This window comes from Tetrao urogallus (assembly GCF_951394365.1).
Source record: "Tetrao urogallus genome assembly, chromosome: 1".
In the NCBI taxonomy this organism is placed as follows: domain Eukaryota; kingdom Metazoa; phylum Chordata; class Aves; order Galliformes; family Phasianidae; genus Tetrao; species Tetrao urogallus.
The window spans coordinates 71,515,884-71,533,442 of NC_136813.1; the positions used below are offsets into that span (position 1 = coordinate 71,515,884).

General features: G+C 41.0%; 1 protein-coding gene across 1 annotated transcript in view; it reads left to right on the top strand.

The window, feature by feature from the left end:
* Positions 1-2,252: 2,252 nt before the first annotated feature.
* The window catches only part of FRMPD4 (FERM and PDZ domain containing 4), a gene marked incomplete at both ends in the record, with an annotated part of 397,855 nt that continues 382,548 nt past the window's right edge, over positions 2,253-17,559 (top strand). Inside the window, one exon of the mRNA XM_079546966.1 lies at positions 2,253-2,350. Coding sequence (XP_079403092.1) covers positions 2,253-2,350 — 98 coding nt within the window. The remainder of the gene's footprint in view (positions 2,351-17,559) is intronic.

The window sequence follows — 17,559 nt, forward strand, 5'->3', positions numbered from 1 at the left end:
GTACTGTCCGCGATCTGCACCGCTAGTAGTACCTTTGGATCTTAGCTCTGGACACGGAGAATAGACAGGAGGAAGAGATTTTGAGTTTCTGTCTGTGTTTTGGGGCTGGGAGTTAAGAACTGTTTCCAAGGTGCTTTATGGTAGGCCAGGGTGTGATGTGTTAGGGTTATAGAATCACTAAGGTTAGAAACAATTCTAAGATCACCCAGTCCAACTGCCATCCCATCACACCATGCCCACTGACCACATCCCTCAGTGCCACATCTACCCTTTCCTTGAACACCTCCAGGGACGGTGACTCCACCACCTCCCTGGGCAGCCTGTGCCACTGCCTCACCACTCATTCTGAGAAGAAATTCTTCCTGACATCCAGTATAGAACTTCACTGATTCTGAGCTCTGCAACACCTTTGCCAAACAGCAGCACCCCAGTGCTGACCCTGCTTCATCTCATCATTACTGCCTGTGCTGTGGCTGCACTCAACAGCCGTGGTCAGGAGCCAGAGGCTTGCAGCGCCAAATGGTGATCCAGCCAAAATGAAAAATAGAAAGTCCCTTTTTTAACCTGTGCAGACACTACTGTGGACCAGTTCCCTGAGAAATATCATGGCAATTTCCAGTGCAATCCACGTAAGAACAAATGTGAAGCATCTGGGCACTGGTGAAATTCTGTCCCTGAACTCAGGCTGTGGCCAGGAGGTGGATGCTGTTAGCACCATCTTCCAGTGTGTCAGTCTCCTTCCAGTCTCTACTGTCCCTCTACTTTTTTCTGCCTAGAATGCCATGTAATCCTATCTTGTTGTGATGCACATGGGTTTGTTTTGATGGTCCAAACAGGAGTTCTTGGTGCCAAATCTCAGCTTTGCCTATCAGAGCAATATCTGTGTGATGGTGCTTGCACTCCAGTATCCTGCATGTTTTTCTCCTTCACCTGATACCCAAGGATGATCTCCAGTCCCAGGGGGTACCAAACCTGCTGCAGGTTTCTAAAAGCCTCCTCTGACAAAGGGTGATTTTTGTGTGCAAAATGTATCCTGCATTTTCAACTAAGGAAAATCTCCAGCTTCTTTAAATTCAGTTTGTGCTAGAGGAGAGGTGTGAAATACATTAAGCAGATGAAAGAAGCCAAACCAGTGTAGGGATAGACTGTTCAGGGGACTTAAATTCTGAGTATAAATTATTTTAAACACTGCATTTGAATTTACAATGTCTCTTTAAATCATTCAGTGTTGTCCATAATTGGAGGTAAGAATTGCAAAGACATTCAGCCTTTGGCCCATTCCTGTGTGCTTAGAGCCTCATTTTCTTTTATTTATTTATTTACTGCTGGTGAAGTATCTCACAGTTTTCCCTTTCTCCCTGGTAGTGCTTATGTTTAAATTTCCCCTTAGGTGGACTTCAAACACTTGGAATGTGAGTTCATCATAAACTCCCGCAAGCAAGGAGCCTCTCCTTGTTTCTATATAAGTATTATATTATTAGCCTCTGCCAGACCGAGATACATGAGGCAATGTGTGCATTTTATTTACTACATTGTGTAAGATCATCCTGCTGACATCCAGGCTCAGCTCAATGCAGAGTGGAAGACTGCTGCTGCTTTCTGCATTTTTCCCTAGCCAGGGGAATGGGTATAGGCACACAGCCACACTCACTTTGTCATCTTTCTCACCCCTGCGGTAAATTGGCCTGACTTTTTTCCTTCTCGAGGCTTTTTTCCTTATCAAACCTAGGTGTTAGGCTCAGTATCCAAGGCTCCACTTACTGTCATGAAGAAATCTTCCAAGTGCTTCAGAAAGTACTAAATCCCACATTTCAGGTGGCTGGTTGGAGGTTCCCCCAGTCTTGTGGGTTTTGAAACAGGTTTAATATATTTTTAAGTGCTTCAGCACTCTGTCTTAAATGTGATGGACAATCTCTAAGCCTGGATGTTGGACAAAATATCAATAAAAAGCACTGCTTCTTTTGAAAAGAAAACCTCACGCGGCTTCCCATAGAGCTGTTGTAGTTGTAAATCACTCGGGGCACATGACCTCGTAGACGTATCTTATTTCCAACTTGCAAAATGATGAAACGTGATTGGGCTTCAGACACCCGCTGCCACTCTCCCCCTCTCTCCCATACACGCTTTCCGTGGCTGCTCTGAGCCTGGCTGGCTCCATCCTCACCCGGCTGAAGGGCACTGGGTGCAGAGCAGCTCCATGCACTCCCTGCTCCCAGGGAGGGGAGGGTTGGTGATTTATTCCTGCCCCTGTCATGGAGAGAGACTTTGGCAGTGGGAGAAGGCAAGCCCTTTGCATTCCCTGGGACATTGATGGAGTCACAGATGAAGAAGAAGAGGAGCAGCTCTGCCAGTGAGTAGTGACTTTTAATTTGTTAGCTGCTGTTGGTGCTTGTAGTGAAGTTTTCAGAGCAGCTGGAAGAAGCAAGTCAAAATAGACGCAGTTCTTGAAGGAGCAGACAGAGAAACCAGCTCCAGGCTAACTCAGTTGCTAGTACATGTTCAGTTTTTTGAAGAGCTGTGGGAAAGTCTTTCTTCTCTTAAAAGGTCAAAAGTCCCTTCTGGTATTAGAGGGTATAGAGCACTTTTTTCTGCTTAGGTACTATATCTTGTGAAGCTGAAGACTAGAGTATCCATCTGCTAAAGCTGCTAAAATTGCAGCAAAGAGAATGGTTTTGGAGGGGTGGGGGGAGGTTGGCACAAGGTGAAAGATGTTGATAGCACTTCAGACTAATACAGTGACAAAGTCAAATTTTGCTTCAGTTTCAATCTTTGAGAAGATGAGCAATCCTGGCTGAACTTCAATACTAATTGGGGGTGTCTCTTTTGATTATCATATACACACCAGACTCCTGCAAAAACTTCATAACTGCTTAACAATACACAAACATATTCAGATGTCCTTTGCAATCAATATGGGTACATTAATGATCAGATTTTTTAAATGGAAGGGACAGTTTTCAAATCCAGCAACAGTCAGGTGAAATCTTGTATTCCAGAGGTTTAGTGACCTCCAATTTCCTTTGGCCTGTCCAGGCTTCCTTTATTCCAGGTGGGAACAGGAAATCTGGAATGGCTCCACCCACTCTTTATTCCCCCCAGCTTTGTAAATTAAATGTTATGGAGAGGAAGTTCTGGGCTTGGAGAAGGAAGTGGAGGACCTCTCTGCATGGAGGATGGTGTCTTGGTTCAGGTGCTGCTGTACAGTTGGCCAAAGTCTTGGCCTTTCAGCTGTGACTTTTTGTATTAACTGCACAACAGTTTTACTGTTTCTTTTGTGCCAGAAGTCAAGGAACTATGGAGAATTAAATGATTTTCTTTTATCCAGTGTTCACCTCTGAGACAAGATCTTGTGCCCAGTCTTGACAGATGCACTTGGACAAGTGCCTCTGCCTCTTTGCTTGTAAGGCATTCTAGCCTCTCCTGGTTTTGGAAAAATAACAGAACATGTCCACCAGGACTAACAGAGACCAACCAAGGAGCTGTAAAGTGCTGTAAATCCTAGCAGTTTGATGAGGGCTTCCCATGACCAGGTACCTCAGGAAATGCAAGGGCACTAGTCATCTTTCCTATCACACAGCCCTGTAAGACAGACCTATACGTCAGGATATGTCCCAGTTCAGATCTGGGATAGTTTAATCTACTCATCAGCCCCTCTGGCAAGGCTGGTGGGAGTGGAAGTCTTGGGGGTTGCCCCACAGGCCCAGGGTCACTCTTTGCTGGTGAGAAACACATAGGGAAAAATAATCAGTATTTGGAAAAGAGAAATTATTTTTACTACCATACAAGCTGTTCTTTTCATTTACCAGGGGAAAGAATGGGAAAAGGAATGAGATAGCAGAAAAAATGTCATCTTCTCGCAAGCATAAATACGCTTCTCCTGCCACTAGTAAGAACAAAATACAAACCTTTAAAAGATGTTAATTGTATAAAGAAAGACAACAAATAAGGGAAGCATGGATAACATGCTCTTTAACAGTGAACAGTGTCTCCTCCTTATCTTCATAGACTCTGTCTAGATTGTTGTTAACAGTTTAATCACAGCTAAAATAAATCTTGAAGTGCTCATTTATACTTGCAGCACATATGGCATGCTTCCAATCTCCCTCCATGAGAAAACACATGAGGTCCATTCAAATGGTTACTAACGGATGAAAATACTAAGCCCTAATGAGAAATTTAATAAGCCATTGGTACAAGTGCGATTTTCTTTTGCAATCACGTGGATACCCTACCAAAGGAGGTCAGTGCTGTTGATGATCAGGAAGGACAGGCATGGGAAGTGAAGGCACGTAGGATTCAATAGCTCTTTTATGGACGTTTATTTCACATAACAAAATGCCATCACATATATTTTCTTTTGACTTCTGATTTGCAATTCCTACACTTTTCAGGAGAAATGATCTTAAGATGCTGTAGTTACATGAATATTTCACTTTATTTTGTTTGGGCTTCTATTTTTTAAAGAAACTGAAAACAATATTTTTTAATGAATTGATCTAAAGCTCATGGAAGTCACTGTTGGTAAAATAAGCTCTGGCAGTGATTTGGAACCTGTCTTGTTCTTTCCCTGTTGGTTATAGTGTATTATTAATTTCATATGTGAAATAGTAACATCAGAGCTGACTGACCATCACTTCAGGAGGTATGCACGATTTGTTGCTGCCTGTGAAACCTTTGGCTCAGTAACCAAGATACATGCTCCACTTGCAGTGGAGTTCCAGCAGATGTTTTAGATGGATTTCAGAGTGGTGATTGGATGGTTCAGTGAGCAGCGGAGCCAGTCTCATGCTTTGATTCCCTACAGATTTGTGTTTTGAAGTTGAGCCACTATGCGGACACTGGTTCAGCTTCATGGCAGTCATTTCTCCGCTTCACTTCCTCTTTCCATGAATCATGCTCAAACCAAACACACTTGATTTGCCTGATGCTTTTTCAAACTTCCTTGAAATTGGTCAGCAGCTCCAAAAGCACTTAGAAAGGAATGATGGGTACATATACAGATGGCAGTGGTAGATGAACTTCATTAGGAACACAGAACAGATACGTCCAGATACCTCTAAATCAGATTACTTTAAGTTTCATCATTTTTTGTTGGCCATAAGAAGTGTTACTTACTTTCTATTCCTATTGAATTTCACATAAACTCAGTGACACCCTGCCGCTTTCAAGCTCTAGTGAGGGTTTTGAACCTGGCTATTTCTTTCTGCAGAATTTAGGCAGGTTCTCTAAGAGGTATAAACATGTAGGAGAATCCTGATTAAATGCCTCAGAACTGTAATGATCCCAGCTGTATTTACAAGATATACAGGTTGCACTTACTAATCAGAAGTTCCTAGAGCTCATTTGAACATTTTATATCTCACTTTGGACAAATGCTATAAAATGCTTATAGAAAGAAGAGCTGCATCTTGGGATGTACCATCATAACAAGAAGGGACTTGTGACCTTTGCTGGAGGATTAGTACTTTTCTATCTGAGAAAATGGAATGATCAGTCCTAAAGCTCTGCGTTCCCTTTCCCTCACGTACTGGCAATAATTAGCAGCTGAACAGCTAGCTTGGAGCAGTTAGCTGTGTGACTGCAAGGCACTGCAGGTACAGGTGCCCAAGGCTTATGGGCAACAGGAGGTTGGGAGAGTAGGATGGGAGAGAAGGGTCTCATGGCAAGGTAGCTCATGGCCTACCAAAGGCCAAGGGGCTGTCCTGTGGAGGAAGGAAGACTGGGCTGTATGAAATGTATGTGCTCACAGAAGCGTGTGGGAGATTTTAGCTGGGCTGTGCTGATAAACGGAGGGAAAAAGGCTGAGAGACAGCATGGAGTATTTAGTGTTTTGATTTGCAGTATGCCACTCCACAGTTTCTGCTCTTCCAAAGCTGAAGGTCACCTTAGATTCAGGCTTGTTTTAGATTTGGGTCAATACAGGAATTGTCTCATCTTTCCTTAAAGCATCCTTAAAGTGGTTGCATTAGTCGGCTGGGGTTTTGTCTGAAAGCTGCACTTTGCTTTGAGCCCTAGCGTATGCCGCAGAATTATCGAGCCTTGCTTGGGTATTGCAGGAGTGATGGTTACTCAGAAACTTGTGGCATTTGGGTTTCGGTACTGCAGCTGCTGTGATGATGCCCACTTCAATTGCATGCAGCAATGCCTGCTTTTTTAATGAAGAAAATTTCAAGGCAGGCACAGTGCAGTGGGAAGATGCCAGTAACACGGCCTGCCAGCCTTTCCTATGGCCAGGTAGGTTGCTATGGTTTTTAGGACTAAGATGAAACAGGGAAGGAGGAACAGCTTTAAGGCCAGAAACACTGATTGTTTACAATGTCACAGCAAAAATAGCTATATACAAGCTGTGATACTAATGACTTCTTCTTTTTGGACAAAGTTTGATATTATAGCATTTCAGAAAATAAATGCATGAGATGTCTCCTGGTAGCTTCTATCACAAATGTGTTTGAACAAGAGATTACTTCGCTCTTTTAGCAGGAGAAAAAGAATTCTAATCAATTTTACCTGACAGCAAGCGAACTGTTACTTCCGATTCCACCGAGAAGATTTTGATTAACTAAAAATTGTCCTTTTATTAAGCAAATTAGAGACATTCAAGCAGCACATGAGACATTTGTAAAGCCACCATTAGAAGCAACTTGTGGAATGGTTTTACAATAGGAAGTTGATTTCCCAGGAAGAGGAGACTATTTTAGTTCCAGCAGGCTTGGGCATAGTCAGAGGATGAGCATCACAAAGCAGAGCAAAGCTAAATGGCTGTAATGCTCAGGATGTTCCTATTTACTCGTTTCCTGTATGAAAAATCTGGTTCTTGTACGTGAACACTCAGGAATGTTAAAATATGAGTTAAGAATAAATAAGCTGAACTGCATTTAGTCACCGTGCCAGCACTCTCAATAAGAGTTGACCTTAACTCAATTAAGCAGAAATTATTTTCAAAGTGATATAAACTAAGTGGTGTAGTGGAGGCAGCAAGCTCTTAGATCACAAATTATTATGTATGAGGGATCTGCAGTAATTGTCAATGATTGTTAATACACAGCAACTGTGAAATCATTCAAGCTAGCACAGCACTAGGGCAGAGAGCACACACTGATGCTTATGCAGGAGCTGATGTGCAGTAACATCTTACCTCAAGATTTGGAGACTGAGCAATGAATCACTCTTAAGACCTTTTCAGTTCTATATGAGAGCACCTATGTGAGAATATAATGAGGCTTACCTGCACCACCTGAGAAGTAGATTGGGATTAACTGCTGATTGCTGTCTGTGAACAAGTTGAGGGGAGCCAGCAGGGTTTTAGAAGCAGCAAAGGGCCAGCTGAAATCTTTTATGTTGATTGCGTGGGGGACATGCTGCAATGCGGGGAATTGGAGGCCCCGTGGAGAGGAATGGCAGATGTGACCAAGCAAGGAAGGCTGTCCAGATGAAGAAACAGCTCTGGGAAATGCCTTGGCTGTTGAGCTCGTGGGTTTAAGGCAGTAGGGGTTGTCAGCACTGGTGCAAGCTGGAAGCTTCTAGCACCTGCCAAGGTACAAATCCCAGACACCTGAACTGGGCCCCAGACACTGACATTCTCCATTTTATTGCAGTAGAGGTGGCACGTTGTCCAGCTCTAACCCTAATCTGGCAATACAGCTTTAAGCTGTGTATTACCTTTTCCATCAGCAATGCAAAGGGCCTTGAAAACTTGTCTGAATTTCTCACTGGCTCCTTGGCACAGCTCCACTTTTCCCGGTTTCATTTGTCACTTCTGTGCTTGCTCATAATGAGCTTTTACAGAACAACAGTGAAATTTGGGGAAGAGTAAAGGTAAATTTATTAAGGCTAGCAAGTGTTGAGAAAGCTCATGTATATTGTGTCTATAATGTTGACATTAAAACCATGTCAGAAACAATATTTTAGGGTTTGCATTCAACTTACAACTTGCATTTCTCTGTTGCTTTGCAATAGGGCTAAGAGCTGCTGTGGCGACTGCCAGTGACAGCAATTGCATTCTGACCTTTTAAGGCTTGCTTTCAGAGTAAAGATTTTTATCCAGTGTTACAGGTAATTGCTGACCGGGTTTAATACAATCCTCCCAGTGCATTGGAACTGCCGGGTTTGTGCTCTCTGTGACTTAATAGATCAAGTATCTCAGCAGCAGGGGAAGAAAACTACTGTAACAGGATCTTTGCCATTTGGTGAATTTCAAATTTCCTACCAAGATGCTTCATATCTTCTGTATATCTCTACTCTCTTGTCTTGCAGATGACATTATGCTCTGCTTTAGGGTTCTGCCATATGAGAGGTGTGAACAAACTTCAAGATTTTTTCAAGGTTTAGCTCCAGTGAGATTCTAATTTAATTTTATCTCCCACCGGTCGACGGGAGAAGAGAGCAAAAGGAGATAGATGAATTCCATGTTTCGGCCCTTCACAGCATGCCCTGTCTCGGCAGCTGTGTACTGCATGTGGCCCAAAAGATGTTTCTTATGATGGAAGGAACAGGATTCCTGTAAAAGGCATGACACATTAATCTGTGTCTCCTTCAGGGCATCTGGAATATATGCTTAAATACTTTCCAGTCCTAAGCTGGGAGCCTATTCCTTTCCTGACACACCTTCCTCTGGACATGTCCCACCAGCTTAGCTCAAAGTTGACTGCAGTCATTGTCTTAAGCAATCTCATTCTGATAAAATGCATCAGCTCATCAGTTGCCATTGATCTCACATAGGTTGTGTGGTTCCTCTTTGTTACTGGCCAAAACCACAAGTGCTGTTGTACATGGTTTGGTCACTAATGTGCCTGACTTCAGTTGTGTGCAATGTGTTACATTGGACGTGTCACACTTGTCCACTCCTGGCAAAACTGTTGGGTATAAAATAAGAGCACCGTCAATTCAGCTCTGTACAAACCAAGCAATTCAGAAGGGTACTGTCTAGAGAGACAATTTGAAATGTAGAGCTGTGTCTTATATGTTTACTACTTTTTATTATAGATGACACTAGCATTAATACAGTAGTAATAAACAATTATAAATAGCTGGATCATTGTCCCTGGGGAAATGCCATGGAATATGTATCCCTGTCAGCCCAAGAAGTGTTTGATAAGGCTGGATTTGTACAGTACCTGGTGCATTTTGTGGCTACTGAGCAGGACATATAGACACTTTGGCTTCTGACAGCATCTTGTTTCCTCTGGGGCTGCATCTTAAGGAACCTGCCTGCCAACACATGCACAGATATATTCGTATACACAAATGTATGCACATTCCCACATGCACATGAGTGTGTGCTTATATCTTCACACTTTCCCTTCTACACCAGACAGCTGATTTTAGGAGATAAAAAAATGGTGTGCAGTAGAGTAGTCTTTTCTGGTGCTTATGCCTCAGGACAGGATGAGTTTTGCTGTGTGCTGAACTGGAACAAGGTAAGAAAGCCCTCTACAACAAAGGGCAGCAAAAGTCACCTGGAGAAAATGCTGTGGTTATGCTAATATCTCTATGAGTGAGTTTGTATGAAATATAAAACAGGCCTTCAGTGAATGATCCCAGTGATTCTGAAATTCAAGCCAATTCTGGAAAATCTTAGCTTTGTTACTTCGGGTTTTGCATCCTCTGAGCACTGGTCGAGACGGGCTGAATGGGAACGGCTGATCTGCAGAGATAGTGCAGGGATACTCTACAGCTTAGTGCGATGAAAGAACAACGAACCCTCATCCTGCTGTTTATCTTTTGGATAAAGATATCTGTGCTTGTCTTATGGTTGATGGCAGTTTGTTTCCCACACAAAGTAACTGACAACCAAATCTGTGCCAGAATTACCACTTCAGGGCATTCTGTCGGCACGGACTTTCTCAGCTGCTTAGTTCTTGGTCGTGGTTGATGGGAGAGATGACACTTTACCATACACACTGCTGCTTTATGTAGTGAGAATTTGTGTGCTGGGTTCTGGGTGAGACTCCTGAGCTGAATCACGGGGTCATGAACAGTTACAGCTCCTCATTGTAATTCCCGCTCTCAGCATCAGGGGAATGGCTTTTTATCAACAATCTGAAAGTCTTTATAGCCCATTCCCTATTGGTTCCCAAAAATGCTATTAATACCCCCTATAGTGCAATTTCCTCATTAAACAGAGAACTAAATATTTTTCCACACCTCTGCTTGATAGAATGTTGTATAAACACAGTGGGAAGTCTCATCTCTTAAATTTTCTAATGCAAGAAACCTGTCATTTTGTGAAACACTGAAATAGAGCTCTGACCATTAGATATAACAATTATTATGCTTTTATTTTGCAGTCCTGGCACCTACCCTTTCCATGTGTTGTCTAAAAGAGCATTAAGTAGATGCATGGGAGTTATAAAAGTAATCAGCTAGCATTGGAAGCAAACATTTTAGCAGCACACCCCCACAGTTTTCAGAGGCTGAACTTTTGTTTCAGCTGTGATGTTACACAATCTTATTTCCATGGCAAGCGTACAGATACACACTTGTCAAAATTCATGGTTTATTTAGCAAAACTGTTGAGGCACATATGTGCCATGTGCATTCTCCCGTTCTTTACAGATATGCTTTTTAAAACAGCAATTTCCTGCTGCAATTAAGTCTGTTGCTTGGACTTCAATAGACGTATTTAGCACTGAAAGGGAATCTGGCTTAGATCCCTATAACTAAAATGGGCACTGGTCAAAAAAAAACCCCAAACACACATATTCTTCTCCTAGTAGAGCCTTTTAAACACTCTCTGCTTTATTTGGTATTTCCTTTTCCCATTCTGCTATTTATCCTATATTTAGATGCAACTCCTTCCCTGAAGAAAATTCTACAGGCAACTTGTTCTTGGTCATGCCTTAATTTTCTGAGCACTGTCTGCTCATGTCTCAGTGATCTATTAACTATTACAACACCTCTTTTGTACAACTCAGAATAAACACGTGGGCAGTCTATAGATCAGTAAAGAATATATCTGTAGCTTCCAGCCCATAGAGTGAGAGATGGGGTTTATGGAGCCCTTTTCCTAAGTTTCAAACAGAGGTGTTGCCTCCTTGTTAGACTTGGAGTAAACAGCAAGCACAGTGGAAACAGGATGCTCAGACCATGGTCTCCACCTCAGTAGGTCTGGTCAAAACTTCATAGAATTCTAATTTTTTTTTTCAGAAACTATATTCATATATTTGGAAACTACATACATCCGTATATGTATATGTATATTCTTGGAGATGCATTCAGTGTGAAGAAAAATCCCCTTTCTGTCTTTGAGCACCCTTGTTTCTTTTTCCTCCTCCCAGCTCATTATTGATGACTCCAGGCTCTTTGATCTGGTCCCAACCAAAACCCATTTTTGCCATGGTACTGAAGCCATTCTTACTGGAAGAGGAGAGAGAGTTAACATATAGAGAGGGTTACACTTCGCCTGAGGGAATGATCACTTCGGTGACAGCAGAGATGGGAGAGGGCAGCTGGAATCTTGAAGAGGAGGATGTAGGTGCTTTGATTTTTTTTTTGCTCTAAATCTCCCTAGCCTTCCCCTTCAATGTTCTTCTTCCTTTGTCCTTAGTAGCAAACTGCTTGTCTTCACAAGAAGGTGTAGAAACATCCTACCTCATGGTGAAATGATGAGTGACCTCAGAGGCCATCTGGCCACCAGCTCAGAGTGCTGAGGTTTGGTTTCTGGGCTGGGAAGTGAGCGAGCAGATACTTTATTTTATGGACTAATACAGAGAAAAACTGAATTGTCTGAATTTAGCTCACAACATTTTCTTCACCACAGGTAACAATCAAGGTCAGATATATTTTAAAGCAGTCTATTTTCGGGTCAACAGTTCTCACTGTAGTATCTCCAAACCTTCCATATGCTCTTAGTAGCAATGTACATGGCAATCTTCAGGCAACCTTAATTTTTCATCCTCTTCAAGGTTTACACAATGTTTGAGGGTTGTTTCCCAGTTTGTTTGTTTTGCTTTGGTTTTGGAGAGAGGGAAGGAGGAAACTAAACATTAGTAAAAGATCGGACAGTGAAAGAAATGTGAAGTTGTAAAAGATGCCTAAGGCAGAAATACTTCCTAAATGGGCTAGTTGTTACAACACTATAGTAATTTAGTTGCTTTGTGAGACCATTTAACTGAATCCTTCAGCTGAAATTGCTGTCCCCACTCATCTGTACCATTGTTCAAGCTAAGTGTAGCTGTTGATGAAGTTTCATCTTTGACACAGCTGGAATCTGATATACTCACTAGTAGTACATACTGGAGGATAAGCAGAAGCCAAGCTGGATAGAAACCAGAAATATCTGCCAAGTAAAGTTTCCTAGTTTGACTCAGAATAAATCAAAGGGCCTTCTTAGATAGCTGTCAGAGTTTTGAAATTAGACATATCCTTTCCGTAAAACGAATATAGATCATTTCATAGCTTTTCTCTTCCTGTAGGAAGTATGACAGCAGCTCTGAAGACATGATAACAGTAGTTGCATTCTCCCATCACCATTCTCTAGGGGAACAGGCACATTTATTTTTCTGTTCCACCTGTGCCAACATCCTCACCTTCTTGAAGTGTTACCTACAGGAATGCATAGATCAAACATGGTTCCATCTCTCTGGCTTACCTACAGTTTTCAGTTTTGCTCACCTGGATCAGATGTCCAAAATCTTATAACTACATGAACACCATAAGATTTAGGCAAAACTTGCTAGGATTATTCATCCAAAATACTGTCTAATTTCTTCTTGAATTGATTTAATTTATTCCGCCCCTTGCTAAATTTGGGGAAAATGCATGTATTCTACAACAGCTATTATTAAGTAGCTCAAAGATATGCCTTCTGACTGTGATTGCTTAAATACCAGACTTTTTCACGTGTGAATTAGTAGAAGGTTACAAGTGTTAGCCCTGAATTTTCATTGCTCTTCTCTACATGTAGACAAATGACTGTATAGAGAGATAATGGTCTTACTCCACCTTGTTTTAAACACATGTGAATTAATTCCTGGAACAATGCTCCCAATTTGTGAGCAAATTTCAATAATAAAAACCTTTTTCCAGATAATGTATTGTTTTCCCTCACTTAAAAATGTATCAGAATTTCCTTTATTCCTATCACATGCAGAGTAACTGGAAATACATGCTGAAGTTTTAGCACTGAAATATGTAAATTAGAAAGTCTGAATAGAACAGAGTAGAGTAGAGTAGAGTAGACTGGAGTAGAGCAGAGCAGAGTAGAGTACAGTAGAGTAGAGTAGAGCAGAGTAGAATAGAATAGAACAGAACAGAACAGTTGGAAGGGACCTTAAAGGTCATGAAGTCCAACTGCCTGACCACTTCAGGGCTAACCAAAAATTTAAGTGTGTTATTGGGAGCATTGCCTACCCTCAAACACTGGGTAGGCTTCCTGGAGAGGTGCTGATGCCCCCATGCCTGTTGGTGTTCACCAGATATTTGGCATTTTAATGTCAACATTGTTGTGAGTGACAAACCTCCATTACTGTACTGAGATTGGCCACATTTTCAGTTTTTGTGACAAATGATTCCTTATATCCTACTGGTCATCAAAACACAAACAATCACCTCTTCAGTTATAAAAGACTTTTGTCTCCAAGGCACTTAACATTTTCATACCTAAAAACAAGACAGGGAACTATGGCGCAGAAACACTATGGAAGAAGTCTGAAATGCGAAAGCATGAGCAAACGCATACTAAATAATAACTGGATGCATGCTTAAATTAAAGCAATTAGCAAAAGCAATAAATGCATTCCTTATTTCTCACTTTTTTATATCCTTTTCTCAGAGCAGTCATTTCTTTGTGTTAGAAGGACACAAGCAGGTAGGTAAAACAATGAAAAAGATGATGGAATCATCAGCAATCTGTTATTGTTTATGAAAGCATGTAAGTAGAAGTGCTAGGATGTTGAACTGAATGTAGATAATAGAGTTAACGGTTACCAACAGTTGAGATATTTTAAATCAACTGCTGTAACTCCAGTTTCAACTAACAAACTTATGGGTGAAAATATCCATTGGTATATAAACAGCAGGTAACATCAATGAATCTTCTACAATAATACTGAATGTGTAAACATACCCACTGATCATACTCCCATATAACTGCAAAATCTGGCTTAGGATGTATGGGTGTATATTACATGAACCTAGAAGAAGTGTTTGTTAGATGACCTTTTATTTTCATAAATAGGCTGGCTTTTTCTTATTCTTCTGTATGGTATTATAGGCCCCCTCCCCCTCTCTCCCTTCCACCCTGCTCCCCTTGAAAATTCCTTTTTTCCATAAAGTTTTGGAAAAATGAGTTTCCTTAGTCTGCTATCCATACAACAAATAGTTAATTGCCTCTCAAGATTGTTTTTTGTGTTCTCCTAGGTAAGAAATCAGAGGAAGGAGTTAAAAAACCCCACAGAAGTGTCATAAGAAGAAATAAATTTTGCAGTTGTTCCACAGGAACATAGTATCCTCCCAGTGGAAGTCATTAGGCTTTTTTCTCCATATACAATAAAGGACTACTGTGACTCATTCCTGAATTGCAAATGAATTCTAGAAACCTTTCAGAGCAATGGTAAGGAACATTATAAAAACCAACAGTTCAGGACATCATTCCAACCTGCAATACCTTAGCCAGGAGATTATACAGGTCAGCTGCAGAATAATCCTTGTCTCATGGTCGTTGAAGTTCAGGTCAAGTGTATTGCCAAGAAATTAATTTTTACTGGAAATTTAAGTGCAGATAAACAAAAATCAGAAGCAACTATGACCACTTATCTCTGAATAAAACTAATCATAAATTGTTTTTTTGTTTTAAAATATTGGTGACCTGAAATCATCACAGGTGAATTAACAAAATAATTTCCTTGGTTTATTTTTGTTACAGCGCCCGTTGTTTTTTTTTTTTTTTTTTTTTTTTTTTTTCCTGCTCTGTGGGATGGAAAATAGCACCATATCAGTCCTTCTGGCATAATTACAGTACTATATTATTACCTCACTAGAAACAGGAGATCTTTTTCAAAGACTATTGTCAAATATTTTCTTTTCCAGCCTAATCTTACTTAGCCTCTACTATTCATAGCAACTATTTCTTCTGATGTGATTCCCCCCTTCCCCCCCTTCCCCCTGCCCCTTTCTTTTTTCCTACCACAATTTGCTAGCCTGAAAATAGTGACTGGATGTACCACAGTTTAATCTTACATGGAATCATAGAATCATAAGGGTTGGAAAAGACCTCTAAGATCACCTAGTCCAACTACCAGCCCATCTCTGCCTTGACCTCCAACCACATCCCTCAGTGCTATATCCACATGTTTCCTGAACACCTCTAGGGATGACTCCATCACCTCCCTGGGCAGCATCTGCCACTGCCTCACTGCTCTTTCTGTGAAGAAAGTTTTCCTAATATCCAACCTGAACCTCCCCTGCACAGCTAAAGGCCATTGCTTCTAAGGCTGCTGTCACTAATTACCCAGGAGAGGCCAACACCCACTGATAGATAACAAGACATCAGATTTCTTAAATAAATCAGTTTTCAGAAATCGTTGAAGATCTGGACCGAAGTTGGTTTCCATTTTCTTGTCAAAGCAAAGCTTGAAAATTGACCTAAGTGGAGAGAGTAGAAAGAATACAAAGTGCTATTGCTTCAGGAGGACAAAAATCTGCTTCTATCTCTCTGCCAAGCATATCTAGAGATATCCCTGTGTGTATCTTAGAGGGCGTACCTCGCCAGTGGCCTGAAAGTAATCACTTTGCAAGGCAGGTGTCAGGTCAGGTTGAAAGTGTTGCAGAGGGATCACAGCACAATGTAGCCTGATGTTTTTATTCCTTTTTGTTGCTTTAGAAAGTTACTTCAATCTTGGGTGCCCCGGTTTCTGAAAGCAGCAAGCACATAATTACTGACTTCACAGGACTTCTAAGAATTCATCAATATCAGAAGAGTACACCGTGATCTCTCTGTAGAAAATGCAAATATATTAGCAGGTTAAATAGAAATACTCTAGATTCCTTCCGAGGTTTGAAAGCCATTAGCAATGTCCACTCCAACCTGTACATAACAGTCCCTAAAATTTCAGTGTCTTCATGATAAACCACAGTGAGTTCCAGACCCTTTATTAGATACTCAGTTCAGAAAATATTCAGATGGAAACCTTATCCTTATTGAAATGAAAAGCCAGGTATTCGTTTCCAGTGTATATTTAGAGCCTCTGGACAATATAACGCTGCTTGTGCCCTTTGGGATCATATTCCAATGGCTTACTGCCTTTACAGCTAAAAATCTTCAGTTTGGAGATGGCATTTCCCAAAGGAGTCTGCTCATCCTGAGACCTGTTTTGAGCCATCTACTTTCTGTCTTGTAATTGGATATTAAATACATTCAGAAATATATTTAATAACATCTCATGGCTGCTGATCTTTGCAAAAACAATAACATAACTATTTTTCTAATAAACTGAAAGCATATTGCCTTTCCAAACATCTCAGTCTTTCCTTTCACAGGAAAGAGCTCAAGCTGGTAGGAAAAAAAAGACCCTTCTCGTTTGGAGAACTCTTAAAGTGGTTTTCAAAGGCTGATACAGAGAAAGTAAATGCAATGGAAAAATGGAAAAAGAATTTATTAAGGGATATATATCCCTTCTGTGCAATATAATTCTTGAGTAGGAGAAAGTATATTGCAGATATTTCTTATAATGAGAAAAAGAAGTCTGAATGCATGCCTTCACATCTAGTAAGATAACAACTGGCCTTAGGGAGCAAGCCATAGAAATATAGAAATATTTCATATAAATGGGTACAATTTCAGCTAGGGGGATGCAGGAATGGGAGAAGGAAAGAAATTTTGCTACTCTAAATTTTATCAGTTTCAGCTTCTCAAATGATCATGGATTTTAGTGACAGTGAATGACTGGTGTTACAAAGTGTTTGCTAAATGCCTGGATCATTTTGATGAGAGAATTCCAGTAATTCATAGTTGCATGTGTATGGTGAACAGAGCTTTGAGGAATCTCCTTCTCCATTAGTGAGCTGAGTTAGACCAACCTATGTCTCCATGAAGAAATGCATTCACAACAGTGTGGCACTGGAATCTGCTTTAAACTGCAGAAATTTTATTCTGATCAGTCTGAGTGATAAATCAGATCTCCAGGGGATGCTGCTTCTTCTCTGTAGCACTTGTAGTATAATGCCTGTCTTCTTGTCCTCTCACAGTTGTAAGGAGGAAGTAGCTTCTACCTATCAGGGAAGAGAAAAGGGAACGAAAACGCATTGTTTAGGATGGAGACTGCCTAGGGTGATTTCCAACAAAATCATGCAGCCTAGGAAAGGGATGCTAAGGCATGAGTCTATCAGTCAGCGAAAAAAGTCAAGGACTCTTGCAGGTTACCTCCTGCTCAGAAAGTCCAAAAACAGGATGAATGGCTCATTCTCATGGGGAGAAGGATATCTGTGGCAGTGCACAAAGGAGGTTGTTCACGCTGCCAAGAAGTAAGTTTAACGGAAGATCTTAACCAGCTCTCATTTCTCTGCCTGCCTCTCTAGGGAGCTCTCAGGAAAAACTCTGAAAATCATGTTTTATAGCTCTCT